Source organism: Lissotriton helveticus, chromosome 5_1, assembly GCF_964261635.1.
Source record: "Lissotriton helveticus chromosome 5_1, aLisHel1.1, whole genome shotgun sequence".
Lineage (NCBI taxonomy): Eukaryota > Metazoa > Chordata > Amphibia > Caudata > Salamandridae > Lissotriton > Lissotriton helveticus.
Genome location: NC_136065.1, coordinates 434,553,087 through 434,576,267, shown reverse-complemented (window position 1 = coordinate 434,576,267; position 23,181 = coordinate 434,553,087). Strand labels below are relative to the sequence as shown.

Sequence of the window (23,181 nt, the reverse complement as noted above, 5' to 3'; positions counted from 1 at the left end):
CCGTATGCAGATATGTATCTGCCACTACATGTTACTGCATGTGTGTGAGAGCATACGCATGCATGCATGTAGGTATTGACTGAATGCAGGTGGGTCTCTGTGTTCTGTTTTTACATCCAAGCACAACTCAAAACAACCTGCTGCTAGTACAACAAAGAACACATACACCTAAGCAAAGCCAGACCTATTGGCCATGCAAGTGCTTGGTAGATTCTTGCCAGGTTGCTGTGCTTGTATCCTACTCTTGACCCTGTTATCGCGTAAATTGGTGTCATGTAAATGTTCTTTGGTGCAACATGCTGTTGATCTGTTGAAGATATGTTTTACATCTGCTCCAATTTCAGGCATGAAACAGCTAAACTACACTGTACTGTGGGAGGAGATGCTGTTTAACTTTCAGTAAGGGCATACTGTAAAATTCTGGCGGTAGATCATAGAACCAGCAGCTCCTCTGCATATACTATTTGGACGATGAGGACCTAAAAGTAGGCCTCTTCTCCCACTTTCTCTGTATATACTATTGGAAGATGAGGACCTCAAAGTAGGCCTCTTCTCTCACTTTCTCTGTATATACTATTGTAAGACGAGGACCCCAAAGTAGGCCTCTTCTCCCACTTTCTCTGTATATACTTTTGTAAGACGAGGACCCCAAAGTAGGCCTCTTCTCCCGCTTTCTCTGTATGGACCCTGTCACTTTTTTCTTGCACTTCCTTTGCTATGTTTTCCTGTTGCATTGCAGTTGCTCATGCTCTAACTGTTTTATGTGCAAAGGACGCTCACAGTGTTGCTGCCCATCCTGTGCCTGTTCATTGTGAGCGAGGGAGCGTGGCGTGCTCCTGACTGAGAGGTTCCTGTTCATTGTTCGTGAATTAACTTTCACTGCTGTTGCTGATGGCAATGCTGTAAACACTGTTGGGCACACCACATTTAATGTTGGGACGGCAGGGGTGGGTGCATGCACCACTGTTGCCATGTTTGTTCTGTTATCTTACTTTGACTTTAGACCAGTGCCCTTTAACTTCTAGGATGCTATGCCAAGCCATTAAACATTTTAGAAGGTCACTTCACTTTTGTTTCACTCAAACGAAACTTCAGCACAAACAATTTAAAGATCGCTTTTATCCTAATTACAATCATATAATAGTGATAACTAATTTACATTTTTGTCTGCTTTATGTTTCTTGTGTAGAGAGACAGAACACCAGTTTGATGATGACAAACTATCCATTTTGTCTGTGGTTTTTTGTTGTCCTTTTTGTCTAGCTGCCTTCCCCTGGCTGTCGGATCTGCTTATACGAGGATGGAACTGAGCTGACTGAAAGTTACTTTGCAAGTATCCCCGATAATACAGAGGTGGTCCTGCTCACAGCAGGGGAGGCTTGGCAGGGCTGTAAGTGGTAAAGTTGTCAAACAATTTAAAATAAAGTACTTGATAATCGTCCTTAAGATAAAGTAAATATATTGTGTGCAAATGTTATTGGTGAAAGTATGCAGGTTTCAAATGAAGTCTAACAAAGATATGTGATAAATTTCAACATTACCTTTTGCCTTGAGAGTTGTAAGCGGCAGATGATACTGAACGCACAATTCATTGGCCTGTGGGAGCAAGGACGGCATCATTCACTTGTGTTTGCTGAACTCCATTACCCTTCCCTTCACCTTCACCCGGTGTTGTTGTGAAGGCCCCCCCCCCTACACTAGTAATATATATTTAAATTAAACCTAGTAGTCCTACTTAAAGTTACGTTTCATGTATTGTTGTATTAACATACACCAGTGATACATCCCTTCGGTCACGTCCACCAGTAATAGTTTCCAATGAATACCCAAACTTGGTATGTTCTTTACCTGCTGTTCTTCCATATGAGTCTTTTTGGATGTCTGACATCTGTTGTAGTCAAAATCTAGAAGAGTTTGGATTTATATCCTAGTGATCAATGGCCCTGAGCAGCAGACATATTCTTAGTAAAATCTTTAGGAAGTATTGAGGGGCAGTGGGGTGCCAACTATAAAATCCAACTTCACATAGTGCTTAGAAAGAAATATATTCATCTAGTCAAAATGCAATTGCAAAGAGAAAAAAGTATTTTAAGTCTTCTTCAGTAACTTGCATGGCAATGCATTTTCACGGCTTTATTCCATTGATCGAAGGTTATAAAATATCACAAGATTCATATTTCTTATAGACTGTCACCTATCAGCTGTTACAGTTGGAGCATGTGTTTGCTGCAAATGTGTACCTGCCAAAACTGAAACAACCAATTTAAAACATTTCACATCTATGAATTTATCATTTGTAACATTGGGTTTTTGTATCTACTTACCTGCATTGCAATTCATTTTATGTAGAGCCAAAAAAAAACAGTCTCTGAAAGAACGATGAAAGAACACGAGAGCCAAAGAAATCGAAAAATACTTTGAAACCATTAGCAGCACATTTCTAACTACGAGAGAAAGAAACATAATGGATCAACTGTCTCAGAACAGTGGATCATGGTTTAATTACCTGTAGCAAGGTGGAAATATTTTGTGGTTATATTAACACAATACCCAAAAGTGGACCTCTGATTCGCACTGGTAATCCTTAGCTCAGTCCTGGTAGAGTGGCAAAGAGCACTGATGCTTACTTAGAGGAACATTTTAAGCATTTCAGAGCAACAACATGGACAATAATTAATTGACACGACTTGAAAGAAATCCAACCCCAATCTATAAAATAGAGCTCATTTTTATATAAACTTAGACACCAAATAAAGTCAATACAGTTTGCATAGCCGGAGTTATCAGTTTTTTAAGTGTTCAATAAATCAATACTTTGCAGAGCTGTCAAACTTTAACATTGCGGTCAGTGGTAGAGTGGCAAAGAGCAGTCAGGCTTACCTAGAGGAACATGTGGTAAGCATTTCCGAACACTCAAAATGAACGATAAGTAATTGGAACTACTTGAAAGAAATCCGACACCAATTTATAAAAGTAGATCTTATTTTTATATAAATTAAGACACCAAAATTAATTTCAATTAATCAATGTAAACTTTATTTGGTCTTTGAGATAAAAAACATAAAAGTAGTACAATCCATAATAAATACATCACATATAAATCATCCTAAAAAAAATCACATTAAAAGACAATAAATATAGGTGACCTAATAAAAGACCTAAATTACCATCTAGGGAAATGGAACCTGTCCTGCCCATGCCAGAAGTTTAATCACAAATATTTCTCAGCATAACAACATTTTTTTAAAACTGAGAACATTAAAAATGTCTTCCAGAAGCATTTGCAAATATACCAAAACAGGTCTAATCTGGATAAATGTGTCACTTTTCAGTACTGAGAGGATACATTGTTTCCTAGGCACAGTGTAAAAGCTACAAAACACAGCAAAATGTTACGTGTCCTGCAGAGATTTACTATCTCAGGCATTGGGCGGAAGATTGACACCCCCATTCCCCCCACAAGGGTAGGCTAATAGAAAAGGAAGCAGGTCCAGCTGGAAATTGGTTAATAGAAAGCAATTGTACCTGCTTTTAACACACAAACGGTAAGGCTTGGTAGAGTGCACCGTCTTTAGAATGATATAATGTCGAACCCTAGGCTTCATAAGGGCTCGCTCCTCCGTAACCAGCTCCCTCCTTCTATAAAATAGTTCTTTCACTAGGTTAAAATCCTGTTTACCAATCCTTCCAGGATTTGTGGAAGGATCTCTCCTGCCCAAATTCAAAAAACATTCCCTTATATATTTGAGACAGGGGATGTTAAGGGAGTGATCAGAGGATAGACATTGTTTAATAATATCTTTTCTCAATTGGATCCCAGGCCTGGTCCAAATATTCATCCAGAGGGAGAGAGGACGGAAGGCGGTAATGTCTGTTAAATAGGCCCCTCCCATTTCTTCATGCACTGAGAAGTTTGGTGTACTTTGCGAAGTTTTCTGCAATTGGCAGCTCTTCCGGCATGATATATCCCCAGATTTCAGTCCCGCAAACTGCTTTACATATGTACTTGACCCTATAAATCAGTAGAAGAGCTGCTGTTGGTCTGCTGCCCAGCCATGTGGCAAAATGAAATACGACAATATTCGCCCTGACAAGGTCCTCTTTTTTTCTTGTTAACCAGGGGGTGCCATTTCAAGGCAGAATGGAACAACATGCCTAAGTAAGAAAATGCCCTAGTCTTTGGTAGTGGGGAGGGCCCAACTTTAAAGGAGATCGATTTGGTAGATTGTGGCCTTAAAGCCATCACAAAAGATTTTTTGTCATTCACTGACAAATCCAAATCCTCCATGAACTGAATTTGTTTTTTTTTAGTAAGGTCTGCAGACCCTTGGCAGTTCTGGCCATAAGGACCGCATCATCTGTGTATAATAAGACCTGTAAACGCCGGGGCCCCACCTGTGGACAATCTACTTTTGAGTCAGAAAAAACCTGATCCAAGTGGTTAACATATAGATTAAGTAGAGATGGGTCCAGGATACTGCCCTGCCGAACCCTTCTTTGTATTTCGAAAAGGAGGGTAAATGTTTAATCTTTAGAATCTCAAACCGTTGCCATCATATCCCTATGGAGGTCCCTCAAAAATAAAACAGTGTCCTGATCTAACCCCATAGATAATATAATTTGCCATTGTTTGGTTATGTTTATTCAGTCAAACACAGCTGATGGGTCCTTGAAAGCCAGATGGATGGAACCGGGCCGTGCAACAGTGTATTACTTAACTCTAAGTTGACCTCCCGGGATGAAATCCATTCTTTGATTCTGATATAACGATATTAGCCTCGGCCCATTAGAAAGCCTGTTCAAGACGATATGCCCAAGCACCTTGATCACCGAATCAAGCAGTGAAAGATGCCTGTAGCAAGAGGTGCTATCTCTGTCGCCCTTTTTGAAAACAGGCACTATGATTGACTTAGCCCATGACTCAGGGGGACAGGGGGGCTGCCTCTCCAGCTGCATTGATCAAGGATGTCAAGACGGGGACCCAAACATCCACACCCTGTTCGTAGAGGTCAGGAGGGATCAGTTTATTTATTTATTATTTATTTATTTATGCGATTTTATATAGCGCGAACTTTACCCGAAGGTGTCAGAGCGCTTTACATAAGAACCAGTTGAAAAACATTAGGACTTAGGACTACATGCGTTACATAAAGGATACAAACAGAAAAAAATTGCAAATGTACAAGATGTAAAGTCACACAAGGAGGAGATACAAATGGATATACTCTAAGAGTCACATAGAAATGCTAGATAGTACAAAGGTCTACTGCATATACTAGTGATTAGAGTTATCTCTATATACATAGGGAAGGGATACACATGGATATACTCTAAGAGTCACATAGGAATGGTAGAGAGCACAGCGGACTACTGCATATACTAGTGATTAGAGTTAGGGATATGACTGGATATACTCTAAGAGTCACATAGGAATCGTAGATAGTACAAAGGTCTACTGCATATACTAGTGATTAGAGGTATCTCTATATACATAGGGAAGGGATACACATGGATATAGTCTAAGAGTCACATAGGATTGGTAGAGAGCACAACGGTCTACTGCATATACTAGTGATTAGAGTTATCTCTATATACATAGGGATGGGATATGACTGGATATACTCTAAGAGTCACATAGGAATGGTAGATGGTACAAAGGTTTACTGCCTATACTAGTGATTAGAGTTCTCCCTATATACATATATATATACATACATAGTAGATTTCCTCAGGTAGAGTTCCATTAAACTGGCATATACTAGTGATTAGAGTTATCTCTATATACAGAAAAGCAGAGTTCCATTAAGTGGGGTTGGAGGGGGGATGCAGTCGGAGGGGGGATGCAGTCACAGCACCAGGGGAGGGATGGAGAAGGTCAGGAAAGTGAGAGAAACGAGGGAGGGAAGCAGATGGTAACGAGTAGGACAGCGAGGAGTGTCTCAGATGCAACAGGAGAGACAATAGAAAGGTTGTTAGGACAGAGAGGGGAGGACAGAGAACGCTAAAATGGCAGAGGAGAGAGGTAGCAGAAGAGGCGAGTCATAAAAAGAAAATGGCGGGAAGTGCAAAGGTCCAAGTCTGAAAGTCCAGGAAGAGGGCTGCCATAGCCAGCAAGTCCGGGGGGAGAAAGGCAGTCCGCAGCAAAGTCACAGCCTCATCGTCCATGAGCTGGGGCTGAGGAGTTCGATCTGGAGACCAGGGGTCAGGGAAGGAAGACCTCAGGCGCCAAGGCAGCTGTTCGCTGAACGGGAGGCAGCAAAGTCAAAAACAAAGTATAAAGGGAAGGAGGAGGGGACCTCTCACCAGAGCGATCAACAGAGTTTCATGTGGGAAGAAAGTTGCCCCTGGTGAAAGGCTGTGCATCTTCCTTGGAGCATCATGTAGCAGCGCCTCCTCTCCCTCTCCAGACGCAGGCGGCGTCTTGGGGTCGGAAGGGGGCAAGTCCCCTGGCCCGGGGCTCCATGGCTGCTGCTCTGAGCTCGGACCCCCGCCGGCCGGTGCCCGTGGTGCCGCCGGAGGGCACAGACGGGCCGCCTCGAGCCTTCCTGTAGACCCTCTTCGATATCCTGGACGGCGGGGCGTGGTGCACATCACGGAGATTGAGTCCCACTGGCAGGGGGCGGACACCCTGGAGCTGCCCCAAGCGGGGTGCTAGAGTGCTAAGGTTTCTGGACTGCACGGGGCCTGCAGGTTGGGAAAGTTCAGGCTGCATAACAATAACCCGCAATGTCGGCGGATTCCAGCAGTGCGCCTCAGTGTCCCACAGATCGCATCAGTTAACGTTCTGGACCCTGGGCCTTGTTCTTGGATGACCACAACATGCCTTTCCTAACCTCTGTAGTAGAGAAATTCAGGGAATACAGTTCGTATAACTAGATTTATCAGATTTTAGGTCGATCCTAGCAGCGCGCATGCGCTGCTCTGCGAGGCTTCTTGTGGCTTCTCCGGTTTCTCTGTGTGGGTCTGACTCCTCCCACACATTGGATTGGCTTTTGCGTGCATCTTTCAATAATGAAAGCACGCAAATGGCTAAAGGCGGGTGCATGTCCCACCTCTTTTCTAATGTTCACTCCCAGGGCGTTTTGCACTCGGGCGCGAGCGGAGGCACGTAGGGTGGCAGCTGCATTCTTCGTGGGTCAGGTTACTATTTCCACACAACGCGCCATGCTTTTGCTTTTGCTTGTTTTACGTGGCGCTGAAGGGTCTGAAGAAGTAAGTATCTAAAAATAGAGCAGTTGACTTTGTGCTTTCAGAAGCTGTGGAAAATGCTTCTAAATAGAAAGAAAGAGGAAAAGCTGTGAAAAGCACGTTTAAGTGAAGAACCAATTATCTTTAAATAGATCAAACTTTCTGGTTTTGAAAGGTGGGAAAAGGGGCTTTCGAATTCAAACACAGAGGAAGTGCACTCAATTAGATTTTTTTGTGTTATTTCAAACACAAGACAACTCACCTTGCTTCCTCTTAAGTGAGAGGGGAGCGCAATTGTCAAGATTTCGAAAACAGGCATCAGGTGCATAGCGTCTCGCTTTTACTGCTTCAACAAGTGTTACTGGCAGAACATAAGATGTATTTGTAAATTGGGCGTTCTTCCTGAAGGGTATCTTGGTGCTTAATAGCAGGTTTCTATTGTTAACCACCTCATGGGTACTCAGGGGACCTTGTTCCGAAAAACTACAGCGCAAGGAAGCGCCTTTAACTTTCCTGCTAAAACTAACGCTGAGGAAAGGACAAGAAATATTTATTTGATGGAAACTCGGTGGTACTCCGTATTGGTGATTCCGTACAACATGGCTCGAACCACTGGCAAAGGCAATAGGTCTCAAAAGCGAGACCTATTGGCTTTGCCAGTGCTTGTTAATGTTGAATTGTTTATAATATTATGTGATACAATGCGCTTTTATGATTTTATTGTAAAAATTGAATAAAGCTCTTTTGAATTGAATTGAATAAATCGATACTTTGCAGAGCTATCGAACTTTACCATTGATGTCAAGGGGGAAAATCTCAGGTAACACTCGGTCACTTGCGGGGTGAGTTAAATGGAACCCTCTTGGAGTTCAGGTCTTGAATGAAAGAATGAAAGGCGTTTTATAACGCGCAACTTAGCCCCTAAGGGCATCAAGGCGCGATAACAAACAAACAGGTCAGTTGAGGCTTGCAGGACCAAGCCTCAACAGTCAGGACAATTTTACCTTGCCCAAAGAATCTGCATGCAGAAGTGACTTGGCTGTCCTTGGTGCTGAATGGGAGTAGTGGGCCTGTCAAAAACAGTATTTGTGACACTCGATCACTTGCAGGTTGACTTCAGGGGAGCCCCTTGGAGGTTGGGCTTGGAGGGTCCCTGCATTACCGTTCAGCACTGCAGAAAAGCAAGGTACATCTCTGCTCCCGAGACGTCCGAGCTGGATAGAGCTGTTCTGCCTTGTGATTGCTTATCCTGGGGCCCTTCCAAGCATATGTGTTTTCCCATTGACTGCAATGTTCAATGTTTTTCACATTGCAAAGTATTGGTTTATTTATTGCTCGAAAATTGATAACTCTGGCTATACTGTATGTATTGATTTTGTTTTGGTGTCGTATTATTTAACCTCCTAATTGCCCAAACATATTCCGGGTAAAACTATATCCTCTATAAAATTAACTCCTTCCTTGGGTTTCTAATTGTGGTGTTAATCTGGCACGCATTGTTTTTTAATTGTTACAATAATGCAGATGTATTTGAAACATTCACCCACCAAAGACCCACAAAGAATCTCTTTACTGATATACTTGAAGGTAGTCTATGTAAAGTGCTATTTGCTGAGCAGAGCACATCTCTGTACTGTACTCCTTTACGTGCATGTATTAATAGCAGGGAGATCTTGTGCATACTTAGAGATAGTGTGTTTGAATACCAATCTAATGTTTATAATGGTACTTTTCTGATTAAGAATTAATTGATTATTAAACAGATTGTGATATATATATTTAGCCTTGTTCATATTCTTATTGGCTCTAGTTGTTTAAAAGTAATGTCCCTTTACTAGATAGAAGCCACCACCTAGCTTAATTTCAAGTCAAGTCAAGTGATTTTTATTCAGCCGAATTTGGCCTTAAAAAAAAATCGAGCATAATAAAAACATCCAGTTAAAACATAAATCAATTCTAAAAGCCATGTAAAATCGATACAATAAATTATCAACCGATTTGTTTCAAAGAGTACAGCAGCTTTGTCACAAGATAAAACTCAAAATAAAAACTAACCAGTATTACATCCTTTAAACATTGAATTGGGGACGGTTTGTTTGTAATAATATGAGAGCATACCACACCCAGGGGTCTAACCTTCCATAGATATCCTACATCTCACCGCAGCTTTGTGAAACAAACTGAACTTGAAACATACATTGAAGCTGTTTAGTAGCTGAAGATGAAATAGCGCTTCTCTACATTTCCGTTGCCCTAAATATATTAGTACAGGTTTAAGAAACTACTGAAACAGAGGATTAATTTCAAAGTATATGTATAGGTTATTCCCAAGTCAAGCAAAATCAATCAGAATGGTTATACATATCACCAGTGGCTTGTGGGTAGCTGTATTTAATGTACAATTTTAGCTGTCTTTTTATATTCAAACACATCTCATACAATACAAATGTTGTTCCATTAATAATGAAATCGACATTAACATTGAACTTAGTACACTTCTCTTAATTCTTCATCACATTTAAACTGTATAAACTATAGAGTTCTTTTGTTTTTTAATGAGCTTTTAGCAACAATTTAGTTATTCTTACTTTACTTCACAGCCTATAAAGCCAAACGCTCTCTAAAGCACATATTAATTATCAATAAGAATTGTGAGCCCTGTAATATACTTCAGAACCTTCTATCTGTGGAAGAATGGTTGTCAGTATAAAATGTGACCCCTGTGATACATTGTCCTTTTCTTTTAGTAGAAGAATAAAACTTTAATAAAGTGAATCAAAACTTTATTTATCACCTCCCTCAGGCAACCCAAACGGTGTTCCGACTGTGGAAACAAACATTGAAACGGATAGGGTGGTGGGCCAGATTAACCCAGATGACTCCTCAATGGGTGGGACCTTTATGACCCGAGTGTCTTCCCTTTCAGGATTTCAGCAGTGGGATGCCATTGGCATCCCAACCCTAGGGGATATCACGCATGGCCCAACCCTTAAATCCTTTCAGTAATTACAGAATGATTTTCAATTGACCCTCTAACAATTGTATAGATATTTTCAAATACAACATGCTACAACTCCCTATATACAGGGCTTGCAGAAACTGCCAGAATTCAATCCACTAGAGGGCAGATTTCTGACGGGGTCCTGGGTAATCATAAAATACGGTAAGTATATCAGACACTAGTGACACATAGTACCTCCTCACTACCAGCCGTGACACCGACTTGGTAGAAGGACATGCACACACTAGACAATGGCGATTGGACCAAGCCTCTGATGGCCCCATGTGAAGCGGTGATATCGGCCAGCCTGCAACTTATTCAATTAAAATTCCTTCATAGAGTCTATTTCACTGGATATCACTTATGGCGCATGGGAGTTATTGCCTCGCAGCGGTGTCTGAGGTGTGAATTGGCCGACTGCACCTTTATACATACAGTCTTGGAGTGTATGTCCCTGGCAAGCTTCTGGAAAGGGGTAGTGACATGTTTGGAGAGGGTGCTGCCATGGGAGATCCCCTTCCACATAAAGACAGTACTTCTTCACAGCACAGATGGTATTGGAGGTAATAGATATAAAACGCACTTTCTCTTCCTGGGCCCAACCCTGGCCAAACGGGATATTGCACGGCTGTGGCGAGACGTATCCCCGCCCCCGGTAGGATCCTGGAAGCTGGTAATGGACCATTGCATGGGGATGTAGGTAGCAGTGTTCCAAGCACGTGGGTGTCAACATAAACATGTAAAAATCTGGCAGAGATGGGCACACTACAGGGGTATTGTTTTGGCACCAACACAGTCAGCAGACTCCCTTTTTGATACAGAGGGTCAATGATTCAATGAATGATCATGAATCCCCCAGTGCCCTAGCATACACTAACACACAGTTGTACTCCTTGTATAGAGTTCATGTGATTGTTTTGCGATGGTTGGGATGGCCTACCTGCTAATTATACATCAGTATTGTGGAGGGATGGTGACGTCGTTACTGCACTGTAATGTTTTTATTTGGCAATGTTGGTCGTCATGTTATATGCCAACAAAATTCCAATAAAATGTGTTGTGAAAAAAAAACGTTATCTATATTTTCCTATGCATGTATCGTGTGAAATTATAATTGTATAATTTACTTCCCACTGTCCCTCAATATTTGCTATGCATATTGTGGCCATTTCTCACTGTATTGTATATCGTGGTTTGCAGACTCTTGACATCAGATTTCACATCAGTAATTGTCTCCTCAGTTAAAAATGTTGTTTCTCCTTTTGAGACCTGTATTCAAGAAAGGACTGTTCCTCTACCCAAATTCAAAAGCTAAGTTCATCTCTGCAGGCATTACAAAGTTGTGCCTACATATTAGCCCCATTGTGTATATCTCCATCAATGCTAGGCCGCAGAGAACCGTTAGGCTGTGCTTGGGTAGTGGAAGAATTCATTTATTGTGGTACCAGCAGTCCCTGTGCTGCAAACCAGATTACTTTGTAAGCTAAAGGGGTTTTGTCCTACGGGCCCTGGCTGGACAATCAATAATTATACAAAAAGTAAGTGCCAGAACTCGATTTTTGGAAAGACTGCTCTTTATTTAAAAGCAGACCGGGAGCTTCGTTTTTTAATTTCGTAAGCTCCTGTATTATTATTCATACATTTATTTCACATATTTCATTCAATTACCAATTCTTATTTAAAGTCTGAGGTTTTGACACACCTGAACATAAATCAACTAATAAAGAAATAATAACAATCATGAAATAATTACATACGAATACATAAATCCCAGCATTCAATATGTTCCCAACATTTGTTTTTAACATAGACAAAGAATCCGTACACCAGAGTATGTTCACATTGTAGTCCTGACTTTTTAGTTTTCAAATTTTGTAGGACTAATCTCACTGGGCTTGTTTAGTTTATAAATTCTAAAAGTCCACTTGTGTAGCCCTTTAGTGAATAAAGGTATCAAGATCCTAGAACCGCCAAGGTATAAGTTTCCTTGGGACAGCCAAACAGCCGACGTGTTTCCAAACCCTTTCTTAATTAATCGGGTTCTTCCTCAGGGCTGAGCTGGGTACCTACAGTGTAAAAGATAAAGTGAAATTTTAACTTCTCCTATTCCCTGAATGACTTGAAGGCTATTGAGAGATATCCTGAAAAGATTACCTTTATTTTTACAGCACAGTGAAATATGGAGATAACAAAAATCCACTTCACATGAGCTAGACAATGGTTGAAACCCCACAAGTCATGTGTCTAATGGACAGACAGTGGGGATGGACCAATGAGCTACATCAATTGGCTTCAGCTAAACAACTTTGGCATGGTAGAATAGCCACTCTATTGTAGTTTCCATATTCTTTTATTATGTTGTGGACTAAACCAACTCACTGAGGTCACAAACCCTTGGAAGATTAGAACAACTTGTAATGTAAAATCAAGATTGTGTACCAGATAGTTGCAGTTTAATTTACGCTGATGGTTGTATTTGTCAAGAAGTGTCTGGGTTTTGGCCCAGTCTATGTGACCCAGATAAAGATAATTCTAAAGCTGGGTTTATCCAGCAACTACCACAGATCGCCATGTTTCTAATGTGTAGGTTAAAGCAGAGCTGTTTTTTCTGTTTCAATTCTAGATGTCAGTGATATAGATCAGCTTTTAAAGAGCTTTTACAAACAACAAGATGACCTTGTGGAAGCTGCGCAGAAGCTACTATCGGATGAACAACAGGGTCCGAAGAGGCAGAAAATTCTGGTGGATCTCATTCAAAACCTGAATGAAAACATTTTGGCAGAAACCCGAGACGAGGACAGACAATGGTTTGAAGGTATGTTATAGCCCCTTGTATCATAAAATGTGCACACATTTCATAACACCATATATTAAATAGATTGTAATAGTAAAAGAAAGCGTATACTTCCTCACAAAATGGGAAGCTGAGCTTAGAAAATGGAAACAGTTGCACTCTAGAATAATAATGGAATGAAAAATCCTTAGATACTAAAATGTATTCACTATGCTTGGGGCTAGGCGTATCATCCTACCTAAGAAGACCCAAGACACAGTAGTTTCTTATTGACTATTGTCTCGTATTAATTTAAATAGTACTTGCTAAGATTAGACCTACAAGAATGTTGCCATACCTGTTGATACTTGTAAACCCAGACTGGACGGGTTTTATCCTGAACAGGTACACCAGCGCAGTTCCCAGGTGACAGTGTATAATATATTTCCTGTTGTTTTTAAGTATTGTTTATCTCTGCTGACCACTTTCCCCTCTTTTTTTACACCTTTAGCTAAGCTGATATAATTGATACATTCAGGCCCTGAATCTATAGTAACCGTGAAGAATATAGCGTCCTCCAATTTTGCCTTACTGAGAGGGACTGTACAGGACTGACCTTCATCTTTGATGCCATTCACGCTAGGTAATATAGAAACCGCAGAAGAGGGCCCCTGCAAGCAAAAATATGGGAATGTGTGACAAGGGACTCAAAAATATATTGCAAAACTGAACCTGACAATCTCTTATTTCTTTGATTTATTGGAAAACCTCACCAGATAATTTATGCCTAAACCAATCCAAAGCCAAAACCAAAAATAATTCTAGCAGTACATTTTGTATTATTCTTTAAATAATGGGATCTACCACACTCTTGACATTGTTTTTTAGTGGCTGCTCCCTTAGACCATAGTGGCCATCATTGATTGTCTTGCTAGAGGCCAGCAGGTCAACCAGTGAGTTGGCCCTGCATTTTGGTTGCAAGTTGGTTTAGCAGTTTTTGGATTTAGCTATGCCTAAGTTTGCGTACATCAAGTTTTATACATCAGGAACGTGTTACCGCACCCATAGACCAAGATGTATGAAATGGATGTTTCTTTTGGAATCATTATGGGCTTAAAGGGAATAGCTCCTTTTCTTTGTTAATTGGTTATCGTAAACGGTCGCTGAAGGGTTTTTAGCCACTTCGATATGGATGCATAGTAGCATAATGCGGCTCACATGCATGTCATTCATCTGGCCCTCAAGGGTGTGTCCTCGGAGAACTCCATGGGGTATATATTGGGACTAGTGGAGCATTGTCCTTACCCCTTTTCCTGGACATGGATACTGTGCATTTGTGAGGGCGGTCAAGGATTCCAACTCCATAGATTTGTGGTTCCCACTGAGCACCATTTTCAGGTTTCTTTTCCGTGCAAAGCTTTTCCCGAAGAGTGTATTCCTTTAGAGTTGGGCTGTGTAGTTCTGCTCTATATAAATACAATTACAATGGTTTCGGTTGTAATGCTCACCAGTCCGAGTTATTCTAAAGTTCTAATAGTATGTACATATTTGATTATAGATATGCCACCCTTTCCCGGCTCTCTTTACCTTAGAGTTAAATTCCTTGTAGAAATTGGTGCCCTGAGCAGGTTGGATAGCTTTTAGCGGAAATACACCACATCTGTTGACATTAGTGGAAAGGGCCTAACAGGCAGAAAACCTATCAATTACTAAAAGAGCCTGATTAACAGAACACATCACAGCTGCTATGCATCAAAGGAAAAAAAAATTAAAATAAAATTGGAATTATGTAATACTGTCTTATATATGATATGTGTAGATGGAAGACTTAACAATATCTATAGGTTTAAAGAAAATCGTAGATTGTGGGGGACAAGAAAGTACCCCTGAGTTTCTGTAAAAGGTACAGACCATAATAATGTCTTGTGGATTTTTATTTGAATGAACTGAGTGGTTGTTTGTGTGTGTTTGAATGAGTGGGGTTGGTTGATAGGATTGTGTTTTAAGAGTGTGTTTGGGGTTTGGTTACAAATATCTCATATTGATGAATTAAAAAAAGATCTTATCGCAAATGTGAAAAAATCATTTGGTATACTTTTATTAACGGATGTGTTTTTCTTCAAATATTACATAAATGTACTTATAGAATTATTTTTGGCTTTGGATTGGATTAAACGTGAATTATTTGGCTAGGTTTTCCAATATATCAAAGAAATAAGGGTTGGTGGGTTCTGCTTTGTAATAGATTTACGATACCCTTGAAATTCTGCCTGTGGCATAGATGACACCCACTCGAACAGTAGGAAGGAGAGATGGACCCAACACTATGCTTGTATGTAAAGATGTCTCACTGCACCAAAATAATTCATGGTAGGGCCTGCAACTGTCCTTAAACATTATAGACCAGTTTATTAGGAGGAGTGTGGCTCACTGATTAGAGCGGCAGATCCTGATGCAGAGGTCTGGCCCGGGACCAGGGTTCAATTCCCGACGCGGCAGGGTCCTGAGCCCAAAATGTCCACGGACTCGATAATTCTCGCCTCGGTGCCTACTCTAATCATGGGGTCCCACGCTGCAACCCTGGGCAATAGTTGCTTAATCTCCACTACGGCGGCCCACCCGCTGCGGGATGCCTGGCTTTCACCTTGGGGAAACCCAGTAGGGGTTATCTCACAGGGAAAAGCCAGGACGGGTTCCCAAGGCAAGCGCCTTGATGCCTTCGGGTGATACGTGCGCTATATAAGTTGCAATACATTTACATTAACCAAGATCAACCAAGGACTGCACTCCGTTCCATGGTCCACTAGAAATCTCTGACCCACAAGTGGTAGATTTTTGACACCAAACACCATTAAAATCTTTTTCACTCTTCAAAATCATCAAAATGAATAGGAATGATGAGCGAGAATTAAGCATTAATTCCTTGCGGAGCTAAATTTGAGGACATTCATTTCTTGGGGACAATGAAGCTATTTTTCTGTTTGACGCGCCTTAGTTAGGTGGCGTTGGTGCATTCTTCAAAGAATGATTTGAAACATTACAGAATCTTACTCCTATTACCCATGCAATTGGAAAGGACTGAAATAAACTTCACACTTTTGATGATCTCAGGAACTCTTGATAAGTCAAAGTGGGTGAGTGGACAGGAGTATTCATTGTCAAGCAGTGTGAGTTTTTTGGCAGCTACTTAAAACATGTCAGTAATGGTGCTGCACAATGTCTGGAATATGGCCTAAAGTGACAAACAGGGTCATGGAAGTCAATTTGTTTGATGGTTTGGTGGCAAAGAATGACTCAGTTGGTTCTGTAGTCAGGGTGTTCTGGTCATAGGGTGCTAGGTTTTACCTTCAAAAATATCAAAAGTATGCTTATTAAGATAATGAAGGGAATTGACTGGATTTTAAGTTCAACAGAAAGAGAGACCATGGTAGGTAGATAATGGGAAGGACTGCCTTCCCATCGTGTATCAGAAAGCTGTCATATGTGCTTAGGTGACATAGCATTATGGATTGTGATGGTATTGTAATGTGTGTGAAATGAAGGCTAGGAAGATTTTCATTAAGATTTGTTTTCTTGGTGAAGGAATAAACAAATTAATTGGGGTTGGCATGGGATTGGGATCGAGGATGAGAATGACAGATTTCTTTAAATGACAACAAAATATATTTTCCGTTTTATTTAACTTCTGTGTGGCTTCTGTGGACCACCTGACTGGGTCTTGGAGGCTTCATTGTTAAGAACCATGGGGATGATATACAGCTGTTCATTCACTTATTTGATCTAGTCACCAGAGCTCCTGTTTCTGCAGTAAAATATTTGTGTTATTATCGTTAATACTTCAGGCCACATGGCAATAATATTACATCTTGTTTCCATTACATAGAGACATTTAGAAAATCTGCCCTAGTCTGCCACTTCACTGTAGACAAGTTGTTTTTCAGGCCATAGTTTTATCTAGGCTCGACTACTGCAACGCTTTTCAGGTTGCAGGTGAGAAGAATTTAGCAGCACATGCAATACCATGCCTGCACAGATGCACACGTCTCGCCTTTTTTCAAAATCCACATTGGCTGCCCATTGTTAAGAGAATTATTTTCAAGCTTCTTTGCATTACTTTCAGGGATTTCACCAGCTCAGGCATGCTTATGGACAAGTTAAAGTACAACCCTATACATCGAAGGAATCTTGCAATTACCTGCATAGCAAGGCTCTTGGTTTATTTATGTTTTATTTATATACTGCTACATGCTGTTAAGAATCCACCAGTTCATTTTGTTTTACACCAAGAGGGCATAAGAATAGTAGTGTGGGATGCAAACACAGGGAATGTGTGGGTGGGATAGGTAGTGCTGTTCAGGACCTTAGTAACTTGTTGCTGTGTAGGCTCTCGAACACCAGCTGGTGGTGCGATTTTTGGAGCAGTCACCAATGGAAGGTTAGATTGAGATCAGTCATAAGGACTTGCGAGGTTATCTATGAAGTCAACCGGTGTAGGGGCCTCTATATCAAGTCTTACTTTCCTTGGTCGCTTTTTACAGATCTTACGATGTTTCCTCTTGACACTTTTCTTCCAATTGCACCCTTTTCCTCTTAGCTCCCCACAGCAATTCCATCAGTAGATGGTCTAGGTGGCAGAAGTACGGCTGTGGGATTCGATAAAGTGAATTTTACATAATGTAAAGACAGAGTGGAAGAATCACCATTTTGGTCAGCGCGACCTGACCCATCAAGGAAAGCGGCAGTTTGCGCCAAAAAGCATTTGATTTTTGTATACCCTTCACGCACCTCCCCACATTTCGCTCCAGATAACTGTTCTCTGTATGCGCCAGTCTTATTCCCGGATAGCGCACTTCATCTCCGACCCAGCTCAAATTTACCGGGGGCAATTCATATTCCCCCCGCTCGGCTAGACATCCCATAGGGAAGAGCTTAGACTTACCTGGGTTGAGACGCAGTCCCGAGATCTCCCCTAAGCCAGTCAGCGCTTTGAGGAGCACAGGGATTGATTCCCTAGGATGTCGGAGGTAGACCAGTGTATCGTCGGCATACATGGACACTTCGTGTGAAGTATCTCCTAGCTGAATCACCCAGTTCTGCATCCTAGTTCTAAGGGCGATCGCCAGGAGCTCCATCGCGAGGGCGAACAGAAGTGGTGACAAGGGGCAACCCTGTTGGGTACGGAGCTCAAACCTGTCAGACGCTTGGTTTCGCAGGCGCACCCTAGCCGTTGGTCTAGTATATAGTAATTTCATCCATCCTATGTATTTCCCCCTTAGTCCCATCCTCTCAAGAATCTCCCACATGTAGTTCCATTCGACAGAGTGGAAAGCCTACTGATTATCCAGGAGACATAGAGCCCAGTCCGCTTCCCGCAGGTGAGGTGCATGCGATATGTGTGCAAGTGTGCAAGATTGTGTATTGTGTTTCATCCAGGAACTAAGCCAGCCTGGTCCAGGTGGACCAATCGGGCCACATATGGCATAAGACACGCCGTTAACACGCCGCTCAATATCTTTTTGTCAATATTCAGGAGTGAGATGGGCCTGTAAGAGGCGGGGGAGAGAGGTCTCCGTCTGGCTTGGGAATCATAGACACCAATGCCTCCATCATGGTGTTAGGGATTCCCCCCTGGTCAGAGCTTCATTAAACACCTCTAAGAGGTGGTCGACCAGCTGCGGAGCAAATGTTTTATAAAACTCCGCCGGCAGTCTGTCTCTCCCAGGACACTTCTCTGACTTCAGCTTCTCAATTATTGTTTGTACTTCCTCTTTTGTTATTTGTGCCCCTAGGGCCTCGGCCTCCTCCTCCCCCCAGTGTCAGGAGCGCTGTCCCATCAAAACAATCCTATAGTGGGTGCGGCCCACCCTGAGTAACAGTTGTACATGAATGCCGCAGGTGAGCCGCAAATTCTTTAAGAATCGCGTACTGCGTGTATACCACATTCCCGTCGTAGTTTCTAAGCTGCAGAGTGAGTGCATGTTCAGTGTCTGACCTGAGTATTCATGCCAGGAGCACTCCTGTCCTGTATCACTCCATGTGTAATCTTTGTCTATAGGTAGTATATTGATGTTTCTCTAATCTAGTCCAGCCCTGCTTCGATTCGTCCGAGTCCATGGGCGCTCTATGAAGATCATCATCCAGGATTTTTAATTGTGCTTCTCAGGTTGTGATATCTCCACTGAGCTGGTGTTGGACCCCGTATGTGGTCTGCATGCATATTCCCTTTATGACCACCTTCATGGCCTCCCACTCTGTGGACCTATTGGCTGTCGCGCCCCAGTTCTCCCTGAAAATAATGTTCCAAGGCCTCCGTCACCGTCTGTGCATATGGGGGTTCCGTGAGAGCCTCAGCCGCCACAGTGGAATGGCCGGTCGACCCGGCCCGCTTCTCAAAGTTAACAACAACGGACCATAGTCGGAGATATACTTGGTTAAATAGGAGACAGCCTCTGTAGCGGCAGACAGCCCCGATGAGAGGCAGCAGTGATCCATTCAAGTGAATGTGTAAGCAGCAGAGGTGTAACAGTAGAACTCTCGCTTTGTTGTGTTACAAGCCCCCCACTCATCTCTTAACTGCATACCGTGCAGGATAGTGGCCAGAGATCTCCACATGTGGGGCTTGGTATTCTCTCTCGGGGGTTCCCTATCCAATTTGGCATCGACGATGCAGTTAAAATCTTCAAGGAGAATAAGTTCTGCACACATGTATTGTGTCACTGCTTTCAGAACTGACGGGAAAAATTCTGGGCAATCCGAGTTAGGTGCATAAACATTAACAATGCAAATCTCCCTACCTTTCAAAATCTTCAGTAGTCTTAAACATTTCATAGTCCCTGCTACACATGGGATCTCAGAGCATTTTACAAAATGTAAATATTTCTTTGCACATATATACAACTGTGCCAAACCTTTCTATAGAAAGGAGCAGCACAATAGAAAAATTAGGTAAGTTTGTATCCTGTAAAAGGCTAAAAGTAATCAAATGTCATTTGTTTCATGAAAAAAATTACATTTAATAAAATAGTCACAAATTAAATAGGTGAACATAGAAAATCCTATCAAAGTAACAAAAGATTGAAGTACATGCGTTCTGTATTGTTACTTACAGTTGTATGCATCCATTTTTCCCTTAATTTCCTTGACCCTCCTTTTTGCTGTCCCTTCTCTGTCCCCTATGGGTCATTGCCTTGCAGCTTCCATTCTCCCCCTCTACCCTACAAGACAAACGTTTACCTGCTTCTACATCTATGGCAGAAGCTGCCCTCCACTATCTTTCTTCCCTTCAGCCTCTGGTCCTGTTTTTTAAGAGATTAGCCATCCCTGGCCAGTTAGGCCTACTCTCTGCAGGCTTTCAAGTCCTCCGCTGCCCTCTGTGACTTTTTTTTTCTGGTGCTATCACTTCCCTTAATCACCTGAATTGCTTGCCCCCTTTAGACTTTGTTCCTAGTCTCAGTGCACCCTATAGAAATAGTCCACATCACTTTGGCATAGGCTGTTTTTGTGGACATTACTGGATTTCCCAGTCAGTTGTTCGTCTTACTCTTGCCCAAAAGTGCTGGCCTCTTTCTTTCCTACTCTGCTCACTTTGCTTTTCTTTTGGTTGCTCCCCTTCCCTTAGTTGCTCTTTCGTTTCATGATTTCCAACCACCACCTCCATTAACCTGCCACTTGCAGTCTAACGAGCTGAATGCCTTTCTTTACTGATTCCCCCTGTGGCCTTTTTTCTTGCAGTGCCAGGTCCTGATCCATTTGGGTCCTTCTCCTACAGGCTTCCCTCCTTTCTTGCTCACTTAGATCCGCATTTTATTTCTCTCCCATGCATGGGCCATTTGCTCCTGTCATCTGCAAACGTATTACCTCCACTGCAGGGGCAGCTCCTTCGCTATGGTGGAGGAGCATAACCCCACTGCTTTCAAGCAGTGCAGAAGCATAAACATTAAATGATAGTTACTTTCAGTTATTATCATTTTATGTTTGGCTGCTTTGCTTGGGGCTCTTCTGTGAACAGGGCAGCGGAGGAGTGGTTTGTCCACTCCTAAAAGTGCACAGTGACTGTGTGGTCGGCCCTCTTGGGCCGCCTCAACCAGTCATGCGCACTTTCCCACTTCTCCATGCAGGCTGCATTACAGCCTGCATGGAGTACAGGGCCAGTCCTACAGCCCCTGGCTGAGCGCCGTGTCACAGGGACGGAGTCTGGTTGCCTGCTTCCTGTTCCTGAAATTGGAAGCAGGAGCAGTGACGCAGGAGCGAGCAGCGGCACGGTAAGTGATTTAATTTTTTTTTACATTCTTTCCCTCCCTCCTGCAATTACAACCCCTTCCCCTCCCCCCCATCCCCCGCTCGCCTCCTACCCACGAGTCATGCCGGCTGCAGCTGCTCTACTTCTCTCCTTCATCCTCTGTTACTTTGTGCTCTATTTGACTCCTTAATGTGTGAAAGCCGCTGTTCCCATCTGGTGTGCCCATTGAAGGCTCTTCCTCTCTACACCTGATCTCGCTTTTTTCCTTATCCTGCCCCTGCTATAGTATCGCCTGTCCCCCTCAGGATTCCTTCCTCCGCTTTAGTCTATGATCTTTCTTTCTTCAGTTTCCCTTCTCTGGGTCCATCTGGCCGGATTCCTGCAGGCTTAAGTCCCTTTCTGATCTTGTTTGATTCTCCTATCTACATTTTCCAATCCCACAGGCCTTCTGATATGCGCCTCACAGGCTTTTCCCCCTGATCTTCAAGACTCTTCTTCTTCTTTCAGTCCCTTGCCCTTACCCACTTGAGGATGTCCTTTCCTTCCCTCCCTTCCTTAAACCTCTGCTCAGTGCATGCCTCTACGCATCAACAAACCTGCACTCCTTTATGCTTGTTTTTACAGTCTCCATCCAGGCCCATATGTTTGCCCCGTTGGCCTTTCCCTCTTTAAACCTTTCTTGCGTGCTTCCATGCTCTGTCATGCTCTTCATTTTGTGGCCCCTACCTCTTACCCCATTAAGGCTGGAAACACTGATCGCTTTTATCAGGGACAAACGTTTTGCTAATATATCTTTTCTCCCATAGACTGTTATTAATCAAATGTCCTTATTTCAGTTACTGCGTTTCACAAGTAGTTGTATCTTCACCACCAAACCAAGGCAATAAATGATTCATTGTTAAATACTGAAGAAATTTGTGTTTAATCACAGGTATTGGCACCCGATTTAAGAACAAATCCGCATACATGGCGTACAACTGTGAAAGCAGGATCCGTGGTTACATGAGAGAGGTAAACCTAAAAGAGCATTACAAGGGCACCGCTTTCTGCATATTTGGATAAAATAATTTTTGGGGAGATTTTCAAATTGTGTTCACAAGAATGCTGAATGGCTATTTTAAATTATCCATTGTTGGATTTTGGATAGCTTTCAAAAGCATTTTTAAATGTTAAACAGAGTGCTTAATCATGGTGTCTTAAGTAAGAGACTGGTCCAGCATATGTGAAACAAACAAGGACCCCCTGATTTGGATCAATTTCCTGGGTCAGGGCAAGACAATTTATGTGAGTAAAATACCCAGGCAAATCCTCAGTAGAACACTAGCACATGAACAGTGGCATTAGCCCAAACATAGTTAGGAAAAAATAATCAAAAAACTTTTTGCACATTTGGTGTATTTTAATTTCTGTTATAAAACATGATTAAATGATAAAAAAGTTTTAAGTACATTTGTATCGATACATGATAAAATATTCCAGCATTATAGCATATGCATGGGTCTAAACATACATCAGGTACATATATATTACAATAAAAAGATGGTTTCCTGTCTACGCGTTTCGACACAACTGTGTCTTCCTCAGGACTGTACCATCATATTTCTGTAAAAAATATATATAAAAGACATTTTACAAGTCTGTATTTACAGTGCAAAAAACGTTTATAGTATAAATTTTGACATCTCATAAACAGAGCTAGTGTTCTAAATCTCATAAATCTGATAATACCGCTAGGCATTCATACACGAGAAGCATCATTTATATACATATATACAGATCTATATACATATCTATAGGTACCTATTTACATCACTGCTACAAAAATTTACTATACATCCACATCTATGGTAGAAAATTAAAGACCATATGTGTGATTCCAAAAGAATGATAGATAAAGATAAAGGTAGCAGAAGACATGTAAGAGTCTACGTATTTAAGTTATCCTCAAGGCTTTAGTGGTCCTGGAGTACCCCTATTAAT

The 23,181-nt window shown here is 41.9% G+C and overlaps 1 protein-coding gene across 1 annotated transcript in view; it reads left to right on the top strand.

The window, feature by feature from the left end:
- Positions 1–23,181, top strand: part of DFFB (DNA fragmentation factor subunit beta) — a 120,373-nt gene that overhangs the window by 34,198 nt on the left and 62,994 nt on the right. Inside the window, exons 2-4 of the mRNA XM_078642631.1 lie at positions 1,264–1,390; positions 12,813–13,004; positions 22,133–22,212. Coding sequence (XP_078498757.1) covers positions 1,264–1,390; positions 12,813–13,004; positions 22,133–22,212 — 399 coding nt within the window. The remainder of the gene's footprint in view (positions 1–1,263; positions 1,391–12,812; positions 13,005–22,132; positions 22,213–23,181) is intronic.